The sequence below is a fragment of the Nycticebus coucang genome, chromosome 10, assembly GCF_027406575.1.
Source record: "Nycticebus coucang isolate mNycCou1 chromosome 10, mNycCou1.pri, whole genome shotgun sequence".
Classification (NCBI taxonomy): Eukaryota; Metazoa; Chordata; class Mammalia; order Primates; family Lorisidae; genus Nycticebus; species Nycticebus coucang.
Genome location: NC_069789.1, coordinates 92,110,040 through 92,134,502, shown reverse-complemented (window position 1 = coordinate 92,134,502; position 24,463 = coordinate 92,110,040). Strand labels below are relative to the sequence as shown.

The following is a 24,463-nucleotide window of genomic DNA, read 5'->3' as shown; positions in this document are numbered from 1 at the left end:
GGATGACCCGGAAGTGTAAGCGAATGGGACGCTTGGGCTTAAATGTTTCTGTACTGTATTTTATTTCAAAATAGGCATCCTCTCACTTTTCACTTCCTGGGGACTTACACCTCAAGATTGTTCTGTGTCATTTGAGTTTAAACGAACTGCAGAATCCGTTTACCTTTCTTTTTTGGAAAAATGTTCCGGAAGCGAAACCCTGAGTAATCGGAAGTGATTAAGCGTGAAGAGGCGCTTGACGTCTGGAGGGTTTGGGCGGGCCGCTTCGGAATGGAAGAGGAGTATGCGGAGTTAACTTGGTGACGCCGGGGAGAGGAGCCTGTAAAGTGAAGCCCCTGAAATACGAAGAGTACAAATCTTAAAGGTAAATCCGAAAAGAGGGGACGTGGGGAGAGCACGGAAGTCGAGGTTGGAGTTCGCTGGCCAGGAGCTGTGGATTTAGGGGAAGATTGTTGTTCCAGATAGGCTGGTTAAGACAGAGACCGACTGAAGTTTGGATTTGCTGGGACAGCAGAGGGGGATGAGCTTGTCGCTTCTCTGCCTGTTGCTTTCACCCTGGCCTTGTTCCCCTCCTCCTCGCACCGCGTCACTTGGTCTCTGCCCGCAGACGCTCTCTGGGCTCTCAGGTTTCTTTAGGAGAGACGGTGGTTATGGCTTATGAAGGGTCTTTTGAATACCTGTTTTCGGAGCAATGGACTGTAAGTGAAGGAGGATTTGTGACTGATAAAGGAAGTCCGTCGTGGGAGACGCTGTGCTTTGCCGTATCGAGTACTAAGAGCAATTTTCTTTTTTTTAATGGTGAAACCAGTTTGTCGTGTAGTATACAGTTCATCGTATTAATATCGTCACGTTAGTATCCCCTTCCTTATCCTTTACGGTAAATCTCAGTCGGTGCCGTAAGACCGTGCATGCATTTCTGAAAGCATGTGCCCAATGTATGTTCGTCTTTTTCCTGTTAAGGGCTACACCTTTTTAATTTTACTACCAAGAAAAAAGTACAAATTAAGTTATCGGGAGTAATATTTTTGTCACTTGTTGAACATCTAAAAGGAAGCTCTCTCCGATAGACAGATATAGATATATATAGTAAACAAATTGTGTCAACATGTCTCTTAAGAGAGTCCTTACTTTAAAATTCCTGTCGTCTTGTAAATGATACACAAGCCCCTACAATAACTTCATTGCCGTTGCTGAACTGAAATTCAGGACACACCTCTTGACAATGTAGAGTGCATTGATGAGGATGGTGAAACAAAAGTATTTAAAAGTAAACCACCCCTAATTTTTTTTTTTTCTGAGACATTGGTAGGTAGGAATACCACCTGTGAGAAAAGGGTATGAGGGGACACTTCCCTCCCTTATTGCTTGTGTACTGAATGCAGAAGCAATTAAAATACCCTAACATTTAAATTAGGAGCACTCAGTGAATATGTTTTCATATTATTTTAATTCTTTTATGTGTATACATTGCTAGGTATTTCAATAGGAGTCTTGGAGTTCATGTTCATTGATTAAGGGGAAAAAATGACTACACTGAAAAGTTTACAAACCAGAGGTAAGTGTTCTTCTTTTGATGGTAATTTGTTTTTTAAAATATGAAATCCATGATATGAATGTTTGAGCTGGGTAACTAAACCGCATGGACCCCTTGGGAATCATTTGTATTTCAAAGCGCTCCATGCTTATTTTGTAATGCATTGTTTATATTTCAGTACTTCAGATATACAAGTTAACAGTAATACCATTAGTATTAGATGACTACCCTTAAAAATTTAGTAAAAACAAAAAAAATTTGTAAAAACAAAATTTTACAGCTTTATGTCCTATGCATTAAATTAAGATTTAAAAAACAAGAGTATATATTTTTAAAGATTTAAAGTGTATCAAATTGGCATGTATCAAAGACTTTCTTTATGTTGTATTGGTTTGCTAGGGTTGCTATAACAAAGTACCACAAACTGCGATAGTTTAAACAACAAAAAATGTAATGTCTCATAGTCCTGGAGATTCGAGGTCCAATATTGAAATATCAGCAAGGCCATCTCCCTCTGAAGGCTTTAGAGAAAGAAGGAGTTTTCTCCTAGCTTCTGGCGGTTTGCTGACAATCTTTGGTATCTCTTGGCTAGTAGACATACCATCCTAACTTTTGCCTTCCTGTTCACATGATGTTCTCCCTGTGTGCATGTTTCTGTGACCAAATTTCTCCTTTTTATAAGGATAGCAGTCACATTGGAAAGGGGATTCACCCTACTTTTATACGATTTAATCTTAACTAATTACATCTATAGTGATTGTCTCCTAAGAAGCTTTCTGAGATACTAGGGGTGAAGACTTCAACATGTAAGTATAGTATTTGAGGAATACAGTTCAACCCATAACACTTATTAAATACAAAGGACACTTTTTAGTCCTTCCTTGTTTGCCTCTCTATAATATTTGGTACTATTGATCATTCTTTACCTATTGAAATACTTTCTTTCCATGACTTCCATGATATCACTTTTATTTTCACTGTCTAATGCTGTAATTACATGGGTATTGAATTGGTATTTTTTTTTTTTTTTAATTAAAGATTCAAGGCTGGGCACAAGGGCTCATGACTATAATCCTACCTCTCTGGGAGGCTGAGGTGACTGGATTGCCTGACCAGCCTGAGAAGACCTAGACCCCATCTCTTAAAAATAGCTGGGTATTGTGGCAGGCATCTGTAGTCCCAGCTACTTAGGAGGCTGAGGCAAGAGGATCACCTGAGCCCATGAGTTTATGGTTGCTGTGAGCTATGACACCACAGCACTCTAAGTGACAAAGTGAGACTATCTCAAAAATAAATAAAAAAATTAAATAAAATAAAAATTAAAGATTCAGTTCTTCAATCACACTAGCCACGCTTCAAGTATTTAACAGCCAGATGTGGCTAGTGGCTATTATATTTCTATCATTGCAGAAAATTTTGTCAGATGGCACTGCTATAGTTATATATTCTGTGTTTCTTCTTCACCCTCCTTTCCTTTTGTTTATCTTTTTTTATTTTTTTTTTGTCACCCTCCTTAGAGTGCAGTGGCGTCGTAGCTCACAGCAACCTCAAACTCTTTAGCTCAAGTGATCTTCTTGCCTCAGCCTCCCAAGTAGCTGGCACTTACAGGCCTCTGCTACAACACCCAGCTATTTTTAGAGACAGGGTCTTGATCTTGCTCAGGCTGGTCTCAAAATCCTGAAATCAAGCAATCCGCCCACCTCGGCCTCCAAAGTGCTAGGATTACAGGAGTGAGCTACCACACCCGGCCTAAAACTCACTTTAGAATGCGACTTGAAACACATGTAAGAAATGAAGAAGAAAGATCATGCCAATAAATATTCAATTGAATTTAATTCAGCTATCTGCAACAGCATTCCTTAAGTCACCAGAAGGTTTTTTATAATATTAGAATAAGCACATCAGAGACAATAATTAAAGTAATAAACTGAGAACTAACGGGAAATAAGAGCAATTAAATGCTATCCAATGTGAAAGTAACTAGCATGGTAGCATGGTACTTGGTGAAAAGCAAAAACTAAGTACAATGTTATGATTAGTGATTAAAAGTTAATTATTGCTGGGCCTCTGTGAAATTAAATTCTTGTATTATTGTTATTACTTGTTTGTAATGAGGTTAGAGTTACAAAGCACTTTTACAAACATTATTTCACTTGATCTTAATTATCCAGCAAGGAAGATAATCCAACTGTTAGCTCTATTCTTACTATAGGTTATCTATTGCTAGGGAACAAAAGTTGCTGGTATTATATGGCCTGAGAAAAGATATTCCTGTCATGGTTGACATTCATCAGTTGTACTTCCTATAACTGCCTCTGGACAGAAGCACAATTGTTTGTTTAGCGATAGAACTTCCTCTCAGAGGATGTTTGAACAATCACATCATCAAAAGAGGGATGTATCATTGCTGCTAGGCCTGTTTCTCAAGGGAAAACATACAATAAATAGTAGCAATTAGAAAATTAAAATTCATAATTTTTCTGAGATGTAAGATTAAAATTAAAGCTATTAAAGTCAGATAATTTAGTAAAATAGACCAAATAGGAAGATCTGATGCACTTAAATGTTTATAATTCTCTAAAATAGTCTAATACTAGTGTGTGGGAATGGTAGGTATTAAGGATTCCAGGAGGGATAAATTTGGGAACTCCTGAGTAAGAGAGAAGTTATACATGGAACTTCTCAGAGCGCCTTTAATATACTAATGTAGACTCCGTTGCAGTATGCAACCTTGCCCACATTTATTTGACCAGGGAAGTCTTTATAGAGGTTGTGGCAAAAATGTTTGGGTTTCATTTCGAGAAATGTTGGTCTAACTCTTAAGTCCATTGTCTGTAACATTTTTTATTTTAATAACTATAACTAAATTTTATTAGGCAATATTGCAGACTTTTTATAGTATTGATTTAAAATTATCAAGTGATGATCCCTAATTTTTTAAATTGTATTATAGCTGAATTTGCATAGGTTCTAGACAGTCTTCCAGGCTGTCCAAGTTAGGAATTAATGATTTAGTGTAGAGGAAGAAAAATTAAGCAGTTTTTAAATGAGTTGATTATCGGATATTAAAGTGAAATTTTCTAGGTAGTATATTAACAGATTAATGAAATTCATTAAGCACTACTCATCTTTTTTGTGCCAAAGACCATTTCACAAGCTGATAATGTAAGATTAGCAGACAGTCCCTATCTTGAGGAGCTCCTAGCAGTCTGGTCTGCAAAAGAAACAAATTATTTTTTAAATACTTACTATAGTATTTGCATTATTCCGAAAGCACCAAGGGATAGGAGAAGGGTGAGGTTAAGTGATTTGTCCAATGTCACATAATGCATGGCAGTAGAGACATAAGTTATCTTGACTCGGAGTCTGATGGTGTTCTCACTATCTCATCCTACTGATTCAGAATGCCTGTCTTCATAGATTTAGACTAGAGTTTTATGAATAAAGGAGAAATATTTTTCCAATGACAGACTGTAAAGTATTCTTTTTGCCTCCACATTCCAGAGCAGGGATTGGCATATTGTGTCCCTTAGGCATCCTGAAAATATTTGCAATAAGTTTGATGATAGGGAACACTATAATTTTGAACCCCACTTAAGTCAAATATTATCCTGAATAAAAAGACTTCTGTTTGTCTCATTATTAGACCTATGTTACAAAAAAAATCCCATGTATTCATTTATTATTATTATAATTTGAATTTTGTTAATAAAATTTTTTCCTCTCTAAGCACCTATATATATTCTCAATTTTACCTTTTGATCCACAAAACCTAAAATATTTGTTATCTGACCCTTTGCAGGAAAAGTTTGGCCAGTCCCTGTTCTAAAATGTTAAGACTAGTGATCTTATTTGTTCTTTTTCTACATTTTACCAATCGTTGGGGAAGGCAGTAAGCATAAGCCATAAACTTTTGCTGTGTTTTAATTCATTAGTAAGTGATCATAGGTGGAAGCGATGGTGATGAAGTTCCCTTCAAAGAGTGGAGAAGAATTAAGATTTCATGTTTTGCTTTACGTAAGCATTACTCATAATTTTGGAGCTGGTATCATAAATCTTTGTCTTTGCACTTGAGGGAAGGTAATTGCTCATGAGTGTATCCTGGATTGTACCTACTGCATATGTAATAAAGGTTTCTATGTGTGTCACAAGGAAAAATAGAATTATGAAAGATAAGTTACCAGGTAAGCAAACGTTAAGCTCTTGCTCTCATGGCCTGCTTCCCCATGCACATCAGCTGGAATCATAGTTATTACTGAGAAGAAGCTCCCATATGATATGTAATACAACTTTGGTATTTAAATATATCATTAACATCTTAAATAAAGTGAAGAGTAAATTGAGATTGAAATAAGTTGGGCAGCACCTGTGGCTCAGTCGGTAGGGCGCTGGCCCCATATACTGAGGGTGGCAGATTCAAGCCCGGCCCCGGCCAAACTGCATCCAAAAAATAGCTGGGCGTTGTGGCGGGCGCCTGTAGTCCCAGCTACTTGGGAGGCTGAGGCAAGAGAATCGCTTAAGCCCAGGAGTTGGAGGTTGCTGTGAGCTGTGTGAGGCCACGGTACTCTACCAAGGGCCATAAAGTGAGACTCTGTCTCTACAAAAAAGAAAAAAAGAAATAAGTTGTTTGAGTTTCTTAATTGGAATTTTACAAGTATTTTATTTGAAAAGAGATTTCTCTTAAAAACCCATTTTTTTTTTTTGCCTTTTAAATTTAGCATTTACCATTTTGTGATTTGTTCTTGAATCTCTATTACTTAAAATTCCAACTCAAAAAAGTTACAGCTTACCTAGAAATCCTATTTGTCTGTGATGATAATATCACACCTGCTTCTTATTTCTTTGGCCTCAGTGAGCCTGAGGCATGGCATTCGTGTGTCTTTTGTAAATTTTGTTTTATTAATCTACAGTTAATATGTGATTCTCAAAAGACGGAATGTCTTACTGACAAAATTAAATTTACATTAGATAAAGTTACACAAACTTAACATGGGAACAGTCCTTTATTTTTAAAAACAATTCAGTTGAGATTCTCCTTGTGAGTGCTAACATGCTACAGCATGTTTTAACTAATGTACCAAATCCTTTATGTCACTTTCTGAAGTATTACAAGGGGTGTTTGAGTTTATATTTTATATAGAAATGATACCATTTTATTCTAATGTAAAATGTTTTCTAAAATAGAACACGTTAATTGCATCCCAGATGTCTTTCCACCTCTTGTCTAACTATAACTCAGAATTCCCAGAACATTATTACATATGTGGGAAACATTGGGGAAAAAAAATCTGTTAAATGAAATAAAGTTGTCCTATAGTTTTATGATAAAATTATGACTGGTCTAAAAGAAAAAAGTCAGAATTATTTTTATAACATTAAATAAACTTTATTTTTCCCCCTGATCAACATCCAAAGTTGATTAGGAATATTTTTAAAGAATAATAATAAAAGCAATAAGACCTAACATTTAATGAATCTTTACTGTGCTAAACACCCTCTGAACACTGGTCATGTGTTCTTATTTACTTTTAAGTTTTGCATTAAATCATAAGTATTGCAATTGCAAAAATAAATAAGGAATCGATCTACTGAGAAAACACTATTTGACAACACAGATTTTCACCAAATCAATTAATTCTGCGCTTGGGAGCTTATTTGAAAGAAATAATTCAGAAGTTAAAAAAAAAATCTATAGACATAAAAGTGTTCACTAAAGCATTTATTATAGTGAGAAATTAGAAAGAGTCTAAATGTCCAGTCATAGAATAATAATAAGTTAATACTGTATTAACTTGAAGGAATATACTGAAAAATATACTAAGCTTATAAAATTTATTATAAGTATAGAAAAATACTGAGGAAATCTGAAGTAATGAGAAGTAATTTTAGAATGATAAGAGTATAGGTAAATTTTATTCTTTTTTTTTTTTTTTTTTTTTTTTGTGGTTTTTGGCCGGGGCTGGGTTTGAACCGGCCACCTCCGGCATATGGGACCGGCGCCCTACTCCTTGAGCCACAGGGGCCGCCCGGTAAATTTTATTCTTAATATCTTTTCATATAACATTTTAAAAATAATAATAGAAACAAAAAGTCAAATACAAAGGGTAAGTGATGGTGTGAAAATCTGTTCTGTGGTTTTTGTATCTATATAACATAGTTTGGAAGAGGAAGAAAAATAAGTTTCTTGAAAAGTAGAAACCTAGCAAAGAAATATTAAGAAAGTATTCTTGTTAGATATTTCCCTTGTTATAAAACACCTTGACAATTTGGTAATTTTTTTATAGTTATTTTCTTAACATTACCCTGAGCAACCTTTGGTCAGCTTGGTGCTTCTATGGTGCATCTAGAATTGGCTAGAGAATTCCATTTCTAGGGCCAGAATCCAGGAACCAAGGTGACATTAGAGTCTGCTTCAATTTGGAATGTCAGTTCCACTTTTTTTTTTTTTTTTGGGACAGTCTCAAGCTGTGGGCCTGGGTAGAATGCCGTGGCATCATAGCTCACAGCAACCTCCAACTCTTGGGCTCAGTTTTTCTATTTTTAGTAGAGACAGGGTCTCTCTTTTGCTCGTGCTGGTCTCGAACTCGTGAGCTCAAGCTATCCACCCGCCTCAGCGTGAGCCACCACACCCAGCCAGTTGTATTTCTTCTTTTAATATAGCTTTGTATTTCAAAAACTCTTAAGAAAGATTTAATTTTAGTAAGACTTTATTATTTCTCTTACTAAATTAAGTTCTCTTGACTGCTTGGTTACAGTGAAACATTATTTGACATATCTACAATATGACATTTAATAGTAATTGAGACTAAGGACATACTTTGACTTTTTTTAAACTAGGAATTGTATTTCAGGTTTTTGTTTTAGGAGATTACATTGTTTATATTATATATGATTTGGGTAGAGTCTCCAGGGATCCTCAAATTGCGGCCCGCGGGCCACATGAGGCAGTGTGATTGTATTCGTTCCCATTTTATTTTTTTACTTCAAAATAAGATGTGTGCAGTGTGCATAGGAATTTGTTCATAGTTTTTTTTTGAACTATAGTCCGGCCCTCCAGTCGTCTGAGGAACAGTGAACTGGACCCCCGTTTAAAAAGTTTGAGGATCCCTGGAGACAGTGGTGGTTTGGTAAAGACCAATCAGTAGTTCAAAATTGTTATTAATCCTTCTATAGAAAAAAAGTATATTGAAATGTTGTTGTTTCACTTATTACACATTTATTATATATTGTAACACATTTTGTCTTTTTTTATGTATGTCCTGTCTCCTAAATTATGCAGTAAATTTCTTAAGCATAGTCCACAGTACCTCACAGAATATCTAGCTTATTCATATTAGGCACTTGTGTTTGCTGCCTGTGACCACTCAAAAGTTCATTATCATAACTATTGTCACTGACTTGTCTGCTCATCTTGTATCCCTCCCTAGTTATTATTTGTTTATTGTTAATCAGATATATATTGAGTACTACATATAAGGCACTTTATTGGGAATATAGTGTACCTAAGTAATTTGACTTTAAAATGGTGAAAGTGATATCTAAGGAAGTTTAATCTGACAACTTGTTCTTGACATTTCTTTTTGGTAAATAGTTCATGATTTGTATTCCCCTTTGTTAGTGACCCTCACGTCACCCCCCATCCGAGGAGCAGGAGATGGAATGGAAACTGAGGAGCCACCTAAATCGGTTGAAGTCACATCTGGAGTCCAATCTAGAAAGCATCACACCCTTCAGAGTCCATGGAAGAAAGCTGTTCAATCAGAGAGCCCAGGAGTTCTTCAGTTAGGGAAAATTCTCACTGAAAAAGCAGTGGAAGTCAAAGCTGTAAGAATATTAGTTCCCAAAGCTGCTATAACTCATGATATCCCCAACAAAAATGCAAAGGTTAAGTCAATGGGATATCATAAAGGAGAATGTCTTGGTCAGTCAGAGGGAGTTATAGAACCTAACAAAGAACTCTCAGAGGTAAAGAATGTATTGGAAAAGCTCAAGAACTCTGAAAGAAGGTTATTACAGGACAAGGAAGGTCTTTCAAACCAGCTCCGAGTACAGACAGAGGTAAGAATAGCCTTAATAGATTTACTGAATACAACTCTTTACAGCTGAACCTTCTAAACCTGAATGTTAGAAAACTATTTCATGAGAATGTCATTCATCAAAGCTTGTCATATCTTTACAGTGCTTTTTATTTTATTTTTTCTTTCTATTATCTTTTTTATTTTTTTTTACTTTTTTATTTTATTTTTTTTTTATTGTTAAATCATAGCTGTGTACATTAGTGCAATCAAGGGGTACAATGTGCTGGTTTCATATTCAATCTGAAATATTCTCATCAAACTGTTCAACGTAGCCGTTATGGCATTTTCTTAGTAAATTTCTCATTTTCAGAGCCTCTAGAGCAGTGGTTCTCAACCTTCCTAATGCCACAACCGTTTAACACAGTTCCTCATGTTGTGACCCCCAACCATTATTTTTATTGCTACTTCATAACTGTAATTTTGCTACTGTTATGAATTGTAATGTAAATATCTGATATGCAGGATGTATTTTCATTGTTACGATGGGGTCGCCATCCACGAGTTGAGAACCACTGCTGTACAGGGAGTTTATACCCATGTTTTGGGAACTCATACTCTAAACCTTACTCAAGATGAAGATGTGAGGTGGTTTGGAAAAAAGATGAAGATGTGAGGTGGTTTGGAAAAGACAATCTATAAGTTGTAAAAGGAGTTATAGTTTTAAACTGCCAGATGAAAGACTGACCAAGTCAGGCTTTCAAATTGACCAGTTTAGGAGTCCCTATTTTAAAGATTCATAAATGCCCAGTATTTTTGCCTGTGTAGACATGATATTTGGAATAAAGAGAATGATGGTATAAGTTATGATAGTATTACTTTAATCTTTACCTCTTAGTAAAAGTTGCCCAAAAAAAAAAAAAAGGTTGCCTATCCTCTTCCCTTGTTTCCCTATCTAGTATTACAACAGTGCTCTTCAATGATGCCACCATATAAAAAATACTTTTATTAGACATTTGTTTTCATTTTTTGCTCTTTTCAGTAACAATGTACTCACAGATATCCCAGATTACTGCTTTTACCTAATGTCTTAAGTAAATTCCTAGGACAAAAGAAATAAATTTATAAATGGTGAATTAAAAAACACATAAAACATTCTCTTCTTTTTTTTTTTTTTTACCGAATTTAGTTTAGTTTCTGACTTGTTTTTCTTTAAGTATTGACCGGAAGCAGTTTGTTATTTTCATGATAATGATTTCTATTCTTATTACAACAGGCTCAGTTTATAACCACATAAATGAAAAATAGATAAAGATATATATAGAGAGATAGAGAGATGTGGTTATATATAGTGAAATATATTTAATTTCACTTTTTGACATACACTTTAAATAGTAGAGGTCCAGATTGCATAGAAGCACTATTTCTCTTTTGTTGATTTTGTTATACATGTTAAAGTCAATGCCATTACTTTAAGCTTGTTACGTTCTCTTTTAGGTAAATCGTGAGTTAAAAAAGTTGTTGGTGGCTTCTGTTGGGGATGATCTTCAGTATCACTTTGAACGTCTAGCCCGTGAGAAAAATCAGCTTATTTTAGAAAATGAAGCACTAGGTCGAAACACCGCTCAACTTTCTGAACAGTTAGAACGTATGTCAATACAGTGTGATGTATGGCGAAGTAAATTCCTTGCAAGCAGGTATTTCTATTGTAAATAGTATTTCATTTCCTAGTTTCTTTCTGTGTTTATCAGGTTTCTAACCTATAACACAAGAAAATAGATTGGATAATGAGAATTTCTAAAATCGTCAGAGTCCTTCATGTAGTATTTAACATGTAGACTTTTCCCTCCTCTGGCTGATCAGATAAACTTACCTAAATGGAGAAGTTATATAAGTATCCTCCCTTGTTCCTGAATTCTAGGTTACTACTCTATAGTAGAAATCATTCCTACTACAGTGTTTAAGACAAAAGCAAAACCATAAACTCAGACATCTAGAAAATACAGAAGAACGTCCATAGTTGACCACCTCCTTAGATTGACCTAATTTTCATAGACCAGACATGCATCACATGTATTAATCAATACAGTAGCCCTTATTCTTTATGTTGACCACCTCCATATGATGACCAATTTCTTACAATCCCTTGAGTGGACACATAGAGATTTTACTGTATTTAATAAAAGGCCAAATTAAATTATTTTTCTTCACTTCCTATCTGGAAAAATCGAACATTTCTATTCCCTAAGATAATATTATTTATTTTTCATGCTCTGTTCTCATAGCTCTTTTAACTATGTAATAAAACTTCCCAACCTTTTTCTTTCCAATCACAAATAGAAAATAACAACATTTTAATGACATACTGGATGAAGCTACTTTTCAAGAGAGGTAAAAACTCCATGGTCCTCATCCTGGCCTCTGGACACACTAGCGGTTGGGAAACTCTGCTGTATATTATGGTTCTTTGTCCATTTATTGCTTCCATCCCTTCAACTTCATGCTATTGGAGAACAGGATCTGGATGTTATCCTTTTGTGTATTTCCAGCACTTAGCAAAGTACTTCACAAATAATGTAATAACTATTGATTTAAATTGAATCATCTAGAGATGTCTCATAAAACAACAAAGTTTTCCAGGTTATACCCTGAGAACCACCAATTGTGACAAGTAAATGTTTAGGAAAGTGTTTCTTCATGTCTTAATGTCAACAATACTTTCTATTAGTTGATTACTTTCTTAAAGTCCTTAACTTATTTCTTTCCTTATTGTACTAGTGTAGTATGCTACTTGGAGAAATAAACTTACTATTTATGGACTGTTATACAGATTATTGCAATATCTTTTAATGTCAAAATTATCCTTATTTTAAGAAATTTGGTAGTGGGAATGGACTTCAATTTTAGTTATTTCAGCTGAATAACTGTCACACTTTAAAATTCGCTTCCACTTCATCAATAGAAAACTAGTTAAATAAACTTTAGTACATCAAATAAGTAGAAAACATGAAGCTATTTTTTAAAACCAAGAGTTAAGACAGCTCTGTATGTAGTAATGTGGAACAATCTCCAAGGTAAATTATTAAGTGAAAAAAATAAAAATATAGAAAAGTTTATATTGAATAACCCCTTTTTGTAACTAAATGGATATAGTTTTAACACATACTTTTATATTGAAATATACATAAGTTATTACTTTGGGAAAAGTAAGTAAATGTTTGTTAACTTTGCCTGCTACTTGATTATGCTGGTGAAAAAAACTATTAGTTACATATAAAAGAAGAATGGGGATACTTGGCAGGGGGAAAGACCTAGTTTTCCTTTTGTATTAGTCTTTCTTTTTAAATAAGTTTTTTTTAATTATATGGATTTGGGAGATACATGTGCAGATCTATAACATGGGTATATTATGTGGTGATGAAGTCTATGTTTTTTGTGCAACCCTTACTGGATTAATATACATAGTATTCATTGTGTAATTTTTCAACCTATACCTCTCTCCCACCCTCCCAAGTCTCCAATAGCTATTATTCTACTCTCTATGCCTGTATGTACTCATTATTTAGCTCCTACTTACAAGTGAGAAATGGGGTGTTTGAATTTCTGTCTCTGAAATATTTATTTCACTTAACAGCTTCCGTCCATGTTGTTCCAATAGACAAGAATTCATTCCTTTTAATGGCTGAGTAATGTTCCATGGTGTAGTATATGTGTATACCATGTTTTCTTCATCCAGTCATCAATTGATTGACACATATGTTAATTCTATATCTTTGCCATTGCAAATAGTGCTTCAGAAAATGTTCAAGTACAGGTATCTTTTCGATAGAGTGATTTTCTTTTAGTCTGAGTAAGTATCCAGTAGTGACATTGTGGGATTAGATTGTTTTTCATACAGATTGTACTAATTTACATTCGTACCAACAGTGTATATGCATTCCCTTTTCACTGTGTTCTCACCAAATCTATTGTTTTTTGACTTTATAATAATGCCCATTCCAACTGGTATAAGTTGGTGTCTCATTGTGGTTTTAATTTGCATTTCTCTGATGATTAGAGATGCTGAGCATTTTTTCATGTTTGTTGGCTATCTGTATGACTTCTTTTTAAAAATGTCTGTTCGTGTCCTTTGCCCACGTTTTACTGGAGTTATCTTTTTTCCTTGGTGAATTGAGTTCTTTGTAGATTCTAGACATTAGCCCTTTGTCAATTCATAGCTAACAAATATTTCTTGCCATTCTGTAGGTTATCTATTTACATTGTTGATTTTTTTCTTTTTGCCATGCAAAAGATTTTTAGTTTAATTAGGTCCCATTTGTCTATTTTTGTTTGTTGGCATTTGTTTATTCAGTCTTAGTCATAAATTCTTTGCCTACGCCAATATCCAGACTTTCTATATTAATATTTTTCTCGAGGCAACCAGGTAATTGAGTGTAGGAAAATAATGTTTGTTTTCCTCTTTAAATTTTTCTGTATTTAAAAATACTTAATTTTTTCTTCAAAATTTGATCAATCTAGAGTGAGATGCATACCAAAAGTCAGTATATGGGAAAGTTCAGTAACTTTTACCTTTGTCAGTGTGTAAATGAATATTTTTAGCTGAATCTATTTAATGAACTCCATGTTCATAAACATTTTTAATGTTCCTTAATGAAAAGTTAAAAACTCGATAAGTAATTTTACTGGGTTAAATTTTCTTTGTTAGCTTTTAAAAGAGTCACAGGTAGTATTTAACTTCTTTATACCATGTTATATACAGAATTTACATGTAAGATTTTAATCTTTTTCAGGGTGATGGCAGATGAATTAACCAACTCCAGAGCAGCTTTACAGCGTCAAACCCGAGAGGCACACAGTGCCATACAAGATCTCTTGAGTGAACGAGAACAGTTTCGTCAAGAAATGATAGCCACACAGAAGTATGGCACTTGTTTACATTCTGAACTTTTCTGATTTCTCCTGCAGCTTTTGTTATTGTAATAGTTTTTTTAGTGTGTCTACATTCAGTAACTTATTGAGCACACACTTTGAGTAGCAATTTAAAATAGATGACCTGGGAGAGAGAAAGACTAAAAATATTAGAAGACAAGCTTGTCATGTACTTAATTGAAGAGAGAATTAGTTATATATATAATAGAAATTTGTGGATTTAAAAACAGTTTTTGGTTATAGTCGTAGTTTTATATAGTTTTTGGTAGAAGCTACCAAATGTACCTGTCTCTCCTGTGGAAGGAGATCTTTTCTGAAAACTTTCTACCATATTAAAACTTATTTTCAAGACCATATTCTCCAGAATTATAAAAATTGATATTTTTCTTTAAAAGCTCTTTGTATTTTTATATAATTGATTTTTTACAAATATTACTGGCAAGGATTAAAGGGGAAATTAGGAGAGTGAAAACATAATATATCAAATTATCAAAGTTTGTGGAAGCATCTAATGAAGTGTTTCGAAGGAAACTTATAGTTTTAAATGCTTATTTTTGGAGAAGAAAAAAGTCTCATCAGTATTCTAAGGTCCCTCTTAAACATAAAAAGCAAATTAAACCCAAAGTAGAGGGAAAAATATAATAAAGATGACAGCAAAAAATAAATAGAAAGCTGAATGTCAGTTCTTTGGACAAATAAACTTATGAAACCAGTCTAGCCATTCTAATCAGAAAAGAGAGAGAGAGAAAAGATACATATTACCAGCATCAGGAATGAGGTGGGGGAGTACGCTATACACATTTAAAAGGATTATACGGAAATGTTATGAGCAACTCTGTATCAATAAATTCAGTAATTTAGATGAAACAGACAAAACTCCTTGAAAGAAAAATTACCAAAGATAGCTCAAGAACAAACAGATAACCTATTAAAGCAATTCAATTTGTAGTTAAAACTTTCCAAAGAAAATTTCAGACCTAAACAGATCACTAGTGAATACTAGGAAACATCTAAGGAAGAAATAGTCAACCTTACAAAGATTTTTTTCAAGAAAACAGAATAGAAGGAAACAATTTCCAACTCATTTTATGAGGCCAGCATTATCTTGATACCAAAACCAGAGACATTGTAAGAAAACTATAGATCAATATCTCTAACTAACATGGGTGCAAAAATCTTTATCAAATTTAGTGAATCAAATTCACTAATATAGAAAAAGGTGTGTGTATTATGATAACGGAGAGTTGGTCCCAAGAATTGTAGGTTGGTTTAGCATTCAAAAATTAATGACTGCAACTCACTAAAAAAGAAAAGTCATGAATAGCTCAATAGTTGCACAAATCAAATCAATAGTTCTTATGTTAAGACATGAGAACTAGAAAAAGTACTATTTATTGAATGATTTTCATGTAACAGTTTAGTAGAGTGACTGTGTCTAACTTACTTGACCCAACTTCTAATTTATTGAACTCTTGAGAGAGAAAGATACGGGGGAAAGACATTATATATTATTAAGATAATATATATTATTTCAGAAATGTGTTTCTCATTTATTTCCTATTACTGAGTCTATATTTTGTCCTCTTCCTAACATTCAGTATTCATGTGTATTCCATGCAGGTTACTGGAGGAGCTCTTAGTCTCCTTGCAGTGGGGAAGACAGCAAACTTACTCCCCTAGTGCACAACCCCACAGCACAGCAGAACTAGCATTAACAAATCACAAGTTGGCAAAAGCAGTAAATTCTCATCTTCTGGGAAATGTTGGCATTAGCAGTCAAAAAAAGATTCCATCAACAGTTGAATTCTGCAGCACCCCTGCTGAGAAAATGGCCGAAACGGTAAAATATTTTCTCTTTTATGATCTGTGAGACTTCTAACACTGTCTGTCCTCAGTGAAAAGTGACAAGTTATAATGGAAGGTGCTTGACATTAAGAGTTAGGGAATGTGGAATTCAAACCTGATTCTCAGGCTCATAAGCTAGTGATCTTAGAGAAAATGAAAGCTCTTTTGCTTGTCCACTTTAATTTTCTCCACTATTACTGCTCTATTTTTAAAAAGAAAAAATAGAATTATTTTGAAAGAGATTCTATTTTTTAGCTACTAAATCATTATCTTGAGTTCATTGTGATGTAAAAACCACTGTGTAGAATTTTTAATTTAGGCATCATTAGTAGATTAAATAGATTAATCTACTGATCTAAGAAATTTCTTAATTTCTTCTGATCTAAGAAATTATTTAATTTTCACATTCAGATGAGATTATGCCAAATACTACAGAATCGAATAGTGTAGTGTAGACCTACAATCCTGGATGAATTCAGAGTCCGTGCAGATAATATACTGTGGTCTCATAATTCTGTGATAGCAACTATATTTACCTTCATTAAAACTTCACATCCCCTTCTTGGGTTTTGTCAACTCCCACGTCCCCTTCTTGGGTTTTGTCATTCACCAGAACTCTTCTACTATTAAAATTTTTAATTCAGCATCTCTCTCTGTGATCTGTAATCTCAGCTTTTCTTTCCAGCTCTGGTTCTTTCATTCTGATTCCCTTGTCCTTTGATTTCATCATTATTTGTATGTCCTTGATGCCTATATTTTTTTCTTTGTCTCAGCAGCTCACTCTCCTAGTTTGTCTTCAGTCCTAGCTTTCCCGGGCTCCATTTTTAAGGGCCTTACTCCCTTATCCCCCTCCTCAAGTACCCTGAAAATCCCACTCCAGTGTGAATTGAACTGTTGGTCTTCTTTGTTTCAGTACTCATGAAACTGTTACTTCACTTTCAGCTGATAACATTTGGCTCCTAAAAGAAAAGAAAAAGAGGCAATTGTAGGTTGGTAGTAGGAAGAAAATTGCCTGACGGTCCCACTTTATATCTAGAAGCCTACCTGTATTGTAACCAGTCTTGCACGCATTTCTTTCAGAGGAAAAGGTATCTTTCTTCTTTTCCAGTGCAAAGCTCACCCTACCCCAACAGTTACTTCATCTCTCTATTGGCTCTTTCCTTTTGGCTTAAGAACATAACCAAGTGTCATTCATCTATTACAAAAAAAAATCTTCCTCTATCATAAGTTGTCTGGATATGGCCTTATCACCTTCCAGTCACATCCAGGAATGTTGACAACTTGTGCATACTTGTTCATACTTAAATTCCATTCATTCCTCAACTCCTACCATCACTTAAACCTGTAGAAGAATTCTGTTTCACTGCTTCTTTATCAAGATCATTGAGATCATTCCTTTAAACTCCCTTGACCTCTGTGATATTACTATTTCTTGATCCACAAGCTCCCTCTCTGAGCTCTTTTTCAGACTTTTTTTCTTTAAATGTTCATGTATCAACCCCATCCTCATTGACCACTCTTGTGCTTTCCTCACATAATATACTTTCTGTCTTCTCTGTGGATTATTCTGTTTTCCACAGCTTTATGCTTGTAACTTCTCTACTTGAGACATTTTTTCTGATTCAAGAGATTTATATCCAATTAGTCAAATCCATCTATTTGTTCCACAAGTGGCTAAAAACAGAACAAACTCTTTTCTCCTTGCTTTTGCATTTGTACCCACCACCAAAAAAAGAAAGAAAAATAACCTACTTTTCTTGTACTCCAATATTAATGAACTATAACTACTGTATAGTGGTGTTTTTAATAGTCCATAGAATAATGCAGGTAAAGCCCATAGCAGTTTTCAGTATAATTTCTCAATAAATAGTGGATATCATTTTTACTATTATTTCCTTCATCCACCTAATCTTATTGGTTTTATGAATCTTAACAGTTACTTCCAATTTATTCCCTCTCCCAGGTACAAACATGTGACCTCTAGCCTAGACTACTGTAATAGCCCCCTCAGTGACAATCCTGCCTTGCTTCTTGCCTGTCTCCAGCCATCCTTTACTGCTAGAAAATATTTCAAATATGCCATTGCAATCATACAGCTCCCAGTCTCCCTCATTATGGAATCTGAATTTTTTCACATTGCATGGAAGATTTTCATAACCTCTTCTCATCTCCCCTTTCAAGGCCATTTCTCAAGTGTTCCCACTCCCTTGCACCTTACATTCCAGCAGGGTTAACCACTTTTTATTCTACACATATGCCCTGTATCTCCTACTTCTGAACATACGTTTTCTTCTGTCCAGACTTCCCTCTCAGCACTTCTCTTGTTGCCCAACCACCTTTACGAATCATCCTTCCCTAAATCTCCCTGGCAAACTGAAATGTCCGTTGTCTAGCCTGTCACTGCACTTTGTACACATAACTGCTAACACTCTTTATCATGTCAAATTGTAACTGTTTGATTCTCTGTCTCTCTCTGTAAACTCTTTAAGTACTGGGAACTGCATCTGTATATTTTTCCTCAAGGTCTGGCATAATCCTTTGCTCAGCTATTTACTGAATGAATCAGTACCTAAAACTAAAGTCATCATCCTTATCCAAAACTTTTTTTCTCTTTTTCAATTCTCTTTGTTGGGAAATCGTGTCACTATCTAATCATTTGCTGCCAGTAGCATTTGGTGTAGTTGACCACTCTCTTCCCTTGGTTTATGTAACCTTACCAGCGGTTCTCAACCTTCCTAAGGCCACGACCCTTTAACACAGTTCCTCATGTTGTGGTTCCATATGGTTGGGGGTCACCACAACATGAGGAACTGTATTAAAGGGTCACGGCCTTAGGAAGGTTGAGAACCACTGCCTTACACCCTACTGGCTTTTATCTTTTCTGTGACCATTCAGTTTCACTATGCAATGTTGAGCATCAGGGCTTGGCCTGGATCCCCTTCTTCTTCCAATCCGTTATATCTACCATATTCTCTTATTTAATAAATAGACAGCCCTTCTTTCTTAGTGTCTCTCTTTTTTTTTCTCAAGACAGGGTCTTGCTCTGTTGCCCTGGCTAGTGTTCATTGGTATCATTAGAGCTCACCACAAACCTCCTGGGGTCAAACAATTTTCCTTCCACATCTTTCTGAGTAGCTGGAACTACAGGCATGTTCCTCCATGCCTGGCTAATTTTTATCTTTCTTCTAGAGACAGGTCCTTACTATGTTGCTCAGGCTGGTCTTAAACTCTTGACCTCAAGCTATTCTCCCACCTCAGCCTTCCAAAGTGCTGGGATTATAGGTGTCAGCCCCAGCACTCAGCCTTCTTAGTGTCTCTTAAGCCTTTTGGTCTCATTGCTTCAAGTTCCCAGCATTTCTTAGCTAGATTATCACAATATTCTTCCTTTCTGTATCCTTTCATGTCTGCTTTACTGCATATCCTTTCCACCATCCTGTACACTGTGTATAGACGATCTCTGAAAAACATCCTGTTTAAAATCCTTCCTCATCATCTGGAGGCTGAAATCCCAAATCTATCCATACTAGTGTCTTAGTCTCTTTCTACTGAATTCTCTTAGTATTTTGTTTCTCTCTAAAAACTCATAATGTAATAACATATATAGAGTATTGGGGATTTTTCTTATTTTCTTTCTAAATTTATAAGCAATTTTAAGCTCTTTATCTTCTAACACCTAATTAAACTCCATAAAAATAAGATCTCAAAAACTAAATTGAAAAACAGACTTGTTGAAAATAAAAATCCTAAATTGGAATATTTCTCTTAAAATGATGCCAGGACATTCTTAAAGTAACGATAGCTCTTAGGGTATGGTACTAACTAAAAGAACAGAAAAGTTACTGGAAAATGTGACCCCCTAGGGAAATAGGTGTCACCAACCATTCTTGAAGATTTTGAAAAAACCTCATATAAGAGAGGGAGAAAGCTCTTGTCCTGGTTCATTTCACAGTTTCTTTCCAACTGCAGTGCCTATTCCCTTTATACCATAATTCTTCATCATCATCATCATGTGATGATGGTTAGAAAAATAGCCCATGAGAAACAAGAACTGTGAGGCAGACATGTTTTCCATGCCTATAAATGGAGAATTTTTTTCAACCCAGGAGTACCTCTGTCTTGGGCCTCACTAAATAGGAGAAAGAATAGGAAAAATCAGAGCTAAAGAAGAATTGGTCGAGCATGATATTGTAGAACCCAGGAAACAAGAACATGGCCTTTATCATAATTAGAAAAAGAGAAAGGAAAAGCTATTGATGTTACAAAGAAAAAATGATCAAAGACTTGGAAATAGCATTTCAATAGAAGAATGAAGACAGAATCCTGATTCTACACAATTGAATGAAAGGTTGAAGAAGGAAGGTAGTGAGTACTTTTTGATTAAGGGAAAATAATTGACAACACTTGAGGTAGAATTGATATAACCTTATTTTCTTTTATGTTTTCATACTTTTCCATCAATGGATTTAATCATTTTTTAAAAATAGGTAACCTTATTTAGATATCATTGTAAAACTTAACAGCTCTGTAAGAAAGGAGTTAAGTTCTTAAATTCCTCAGATATTATGTTTTATGGCAGCTACATATTAATGAAATGGAACTTTATAGGTGGTTATACATCAGTGAAATCATGGGCTTTTACAGTCCATACTGCATGTGTCTAACATTACGTCTTATTTTCCTCAGGTTCTACGCATTTTAGATCCAGTTACCTGTACGGAGAGTGCATCTGATAATTCGTTTTTTGAGTCTTCACCAACCACCTTACTTGCTACAAAGAAAAATATTGGACGATTTCACCCCTATACTAGATATGAAAATATAACTTTCAATTGCTGTAATCACTGCCAGGGAGAACTTATTGCCCTTTAACATTCAGTATGTTGCAGGCATGGTCCAGGTACTTGCTTATTACCCAAGAGTCATTATTTGAGGGCTGAGGTGCTTATAGTGCTAGAAGTATTATCACTTCCTATTTAAAAAACATATATACCCAAAGATGTTTTATGTACTAGAATCCAAAGTACCCTTTCTTAATAAATATCTCAGGGTAAGAAAAGAATGCATTGTATAGGTGTATTTAAAATGGAGAATACTTTTCAAGCAATAGACAATGCTTTCCTAAAGGACTTTAAAAGATTCTTTAACTTTCTTTTGGGCCCTAAATTATTTATCTTATTGGATATTTTATACGTATAGGTTTAATTGTGATATGCTTAATCAAGGATAGGCAAACTACAACCACAGGCCACATAGGACCACATCCATTAATTTACTATTATCTAAGCTATTTTTATACTACAACCACAGAGTTGAATAGATGTAGCAGGCCTTGCATCACCTGTAGAGCCTAAAATATTTACTATCTAGTCCTTTACAGGAAAAATTTTCTGACCTCTACTCTGATAATAGTTGTGGGGTGTAAGAAGGTTCTTTCCCTTTATAGAAATATTTTGAGCTATAAAAGAGGGTTACAGAAATACTATGGATAAGGTGACTAATCTTTTAAAAATTATGTGGTATAAGAAAAATAAATATGCACTCTGGGAGGCCAACGTGGCCAGATCACCTAAGCTCACTAGTGCCAGACCAACCTCAGCTAGAGCGAGACCCCACCTCTAAAAATAACTAAGCATTGTGGAGGCTGAGGCAAAAGAATTGCTTGAGCCCAGGAGTCTGTGAGCTATGATGCCACAGCACTCTACCAGGGGCAACAAAGTGAGACTCTGTCTCAAAAAAAAAGAAAGAAAAATATTTTAGAGACAAATTAACAAGTACTTCAGCAAAACATTGGTTGTATGCAGGAGATTCTGTATACTAAATGTACAAAATCTGACATTTAAAAGCAGCATTCTTAACTATTGACAACTGTTATGTACAATAGGAATATTCAACTTGATATTTATAAAATGTGATAAAGAAAGTAGAATCTTTCTAGAACATTTATAAACTCAAAAACAATCTATCAATTTATACATATTATGTAAAATATAGTGTATATTTATGATGAGCCATCAAAAATGCCCTTTTATTGGCCTTCAAAAATAGTCACAAAATATTTATACCAAAAATACAAATTAGTTGCAAAAGTGCCTATCAGTAGAAAAATCTTCAGTAGATAAATTTGGCCAAGTAATAATATATGAGGTCAATTAATAAAGCTCACAAACTCATCCTAGAAAAAGTGCTACATACCTCATTGCTGAGTATCACTACAGTCTCCTTTGAGGTACTTTCCTTTGGAAGCTATGCACCAACGCCAGCACCTAATCCACCCTTCAAATCAGTTTTGGAGCTATTTTTCTGGTATGGCCACCAGAGCTATTGTCATATCATCCTTGATGTCCTAAATAAATGTCATCAATATTGTCCTTTCAATATTTCCTTTATCTTTGGGTAAAGAAAAAAATGTCGTCCTTTCAATATTTCCTTTATCTTTGGGTAAAGAAAAAAATCACTGGAGGCCCGATCAGGTGAGTAGGGAGTATGCTCCAATATAATTATTTCTTTACTGGCTAAAAACTCCCTCACACAAGTGCCCTGTGAGCTGATGCATTGTTGTGATTCAAGATCCCATTTTTTCACACACCTTTCTCATGCCAAGATGTTAAGATTTTCCTTTTTCCCTATTGATGTTTAATTGGGCTACTGTGCTTCTCACAGCTGACAGTTTTGACACACAATTTGATAAATATTTGCAATAGTTTTGTCACTTCTGCACATGGTGGCAAGTTCAAGAACTTAATTTTCAGACCTTGTATTTTAATGTCAATGTTTTTTTTGGTCTTGACTCATCTGAGTTTTACTTATAGTTTGAAATTTCATTGCCTTATTGCGAATATTCCTTTTTTCTCTCGGAATGATGTGTTTTGGTTCAAGTCTTCACTAGCTTAACTCTTTATATTTGATTCTTTAGCCTTTTCCTTTAGGTTTCCTTAGTATAAAAGTCTTAGAAGAAGACAAAGGGGAAAAGGTTTATGACATTGGATTTGGCAATGATTTCTTAAATATGACACCAGAAGCATATACAACAACAGAAAAATTGAACTTCATCAAAATTTAAAACTTTTATGTATCAGAAGATACAGTGAAAAGGCAACCCAGAGAATAGGAGAAAATATTTGCAAATTATATTTCTGGTAAGGATCTAGTGTCCAGAATACATAAAGAACTACCACCCAACAACAAAACAATCCAATAAAAAGTGAGCAAAGGGTTTGAACAGACATAGATCAAAAAAGATATATGGCCTATAAGTGTATCAAAAGGTACTCAAGATAACTAATTATTAGAGAAATACAGATCAAAACCATTTCACATCCATGAGAATGACTTACCAGAAAAGCAAACTAACAAGTGTCAGAAAAATGTGGAGAAATGAACCCTTGTGCATTGCTAATGAGAATGTAAAATGATCCATTAGCTGGTGAAGACAGTAAGGTAAGTTCCTCAAAAACTTAAACATTACTATGTGATCTGGCAATTCCACTTCTAGGTAGATATTTAAAAGAATGGAAAGCAGAGACTGAAATAGATATTTGTATACCAGTGTTCATGGCAGCATTATTCACAATATCCAGAAGATGAAAACCCCAAGGAATAGTTACAAAAAAAAAAAAGTAGTATATATATGTAAAGGAATATTATTCATCCTTAAAAAAGAATGAAATTTTCATGCACGCTATTATGTAATGTAGATGAAGCTTTAAAACAATACACTAGGGGCAGTGCCTGTGGCTCAAAGGGGTAGGACGCCAGCTCCATATGCCGGAGGTGGCAGGTTCATACCCAGCCCTGGCCAAAAAAAATACACTAAATGGAATAATTCAAACACAATAAATATGATTCCATTTATATGAGTTATCTAAAAGTTAAATTTGTGGAGACAGTAGAATAGTGGTTAGAGAATGGGGGGAGAGTAGAATGGGGAATTTTTGTTTAATAGGTACAGATTTCAGATTGGTATGATAAAAAGTGATGGTTGTATAACAGTGTTGATGTAATTAATGCCATTGAATTGTACATTTAAAAATCGTTAAAGGTAAAATTTTGCCACAATAAAAACTAAAAAAAAAGATTGTATATATACTGTTATAGCCACACTTCTGCAGCTATTGATTGAGCAGTATCAGTAATACAGACA

General features: G+C 34.7%; 1 protein-coding gene across 1 annotated transcript; it reads left to right on the top strand.

Moving 5' to 3' along the window:
* The first annotated feature begins 45 nt into the window (after positions 1 to 45).
* Positions 46 to 22,698, top strand: BLZF1 (basic leucine zipper nuclear factor 1). Its single transcript, XM_053607454.1, has 7 exons — positions 46 to 364; positions 1,475 to 1,555; positions 9,153 to 9,592; positions 11,047 to 11,246; positions 14,340 to 14,468; positions 16,099 to 16,318; positions 21,007 to 22,698. Exons 2-7 carry the CDS (start codon positions 1,525 to 1,527, stop codon positions 21,190 to 21,192), a joined length of 1,206 nt encoding a protein of 401 aa, XP_053463429.1. The 5' UTR covers positions 46 to 364; positions 1,475 to 1,524; the 3' UTR covers positions 21,193 to 22,698.
* Positions 22,699 to 24,463: the final 1,765 nt, after the last annotated feature.

Bases quoted from the DNA above. Each gene is read 5' to 3' on its own strand.
- BLZF1 (XM_053607454.1), top strand. From the start codon at position 1,525: ATGACTACACTGAAAAGTTTACAAACCAGAG. The intron at 1,556-9,152 runs GTAAGTGTTCTT...CCCCTTTGTTAG, and splicing joins GAAAAGTTTACAAACCAGAG to TGACCCTCACGTCACCCCCC. The intron at 9,593-11,046 runs GTAAGAATAGCC...GTTCTCTTTTAG, and splicing joins AGCTCCGAGTACAGACAGAG to GTAAATCGTGAGTTAAAAAA.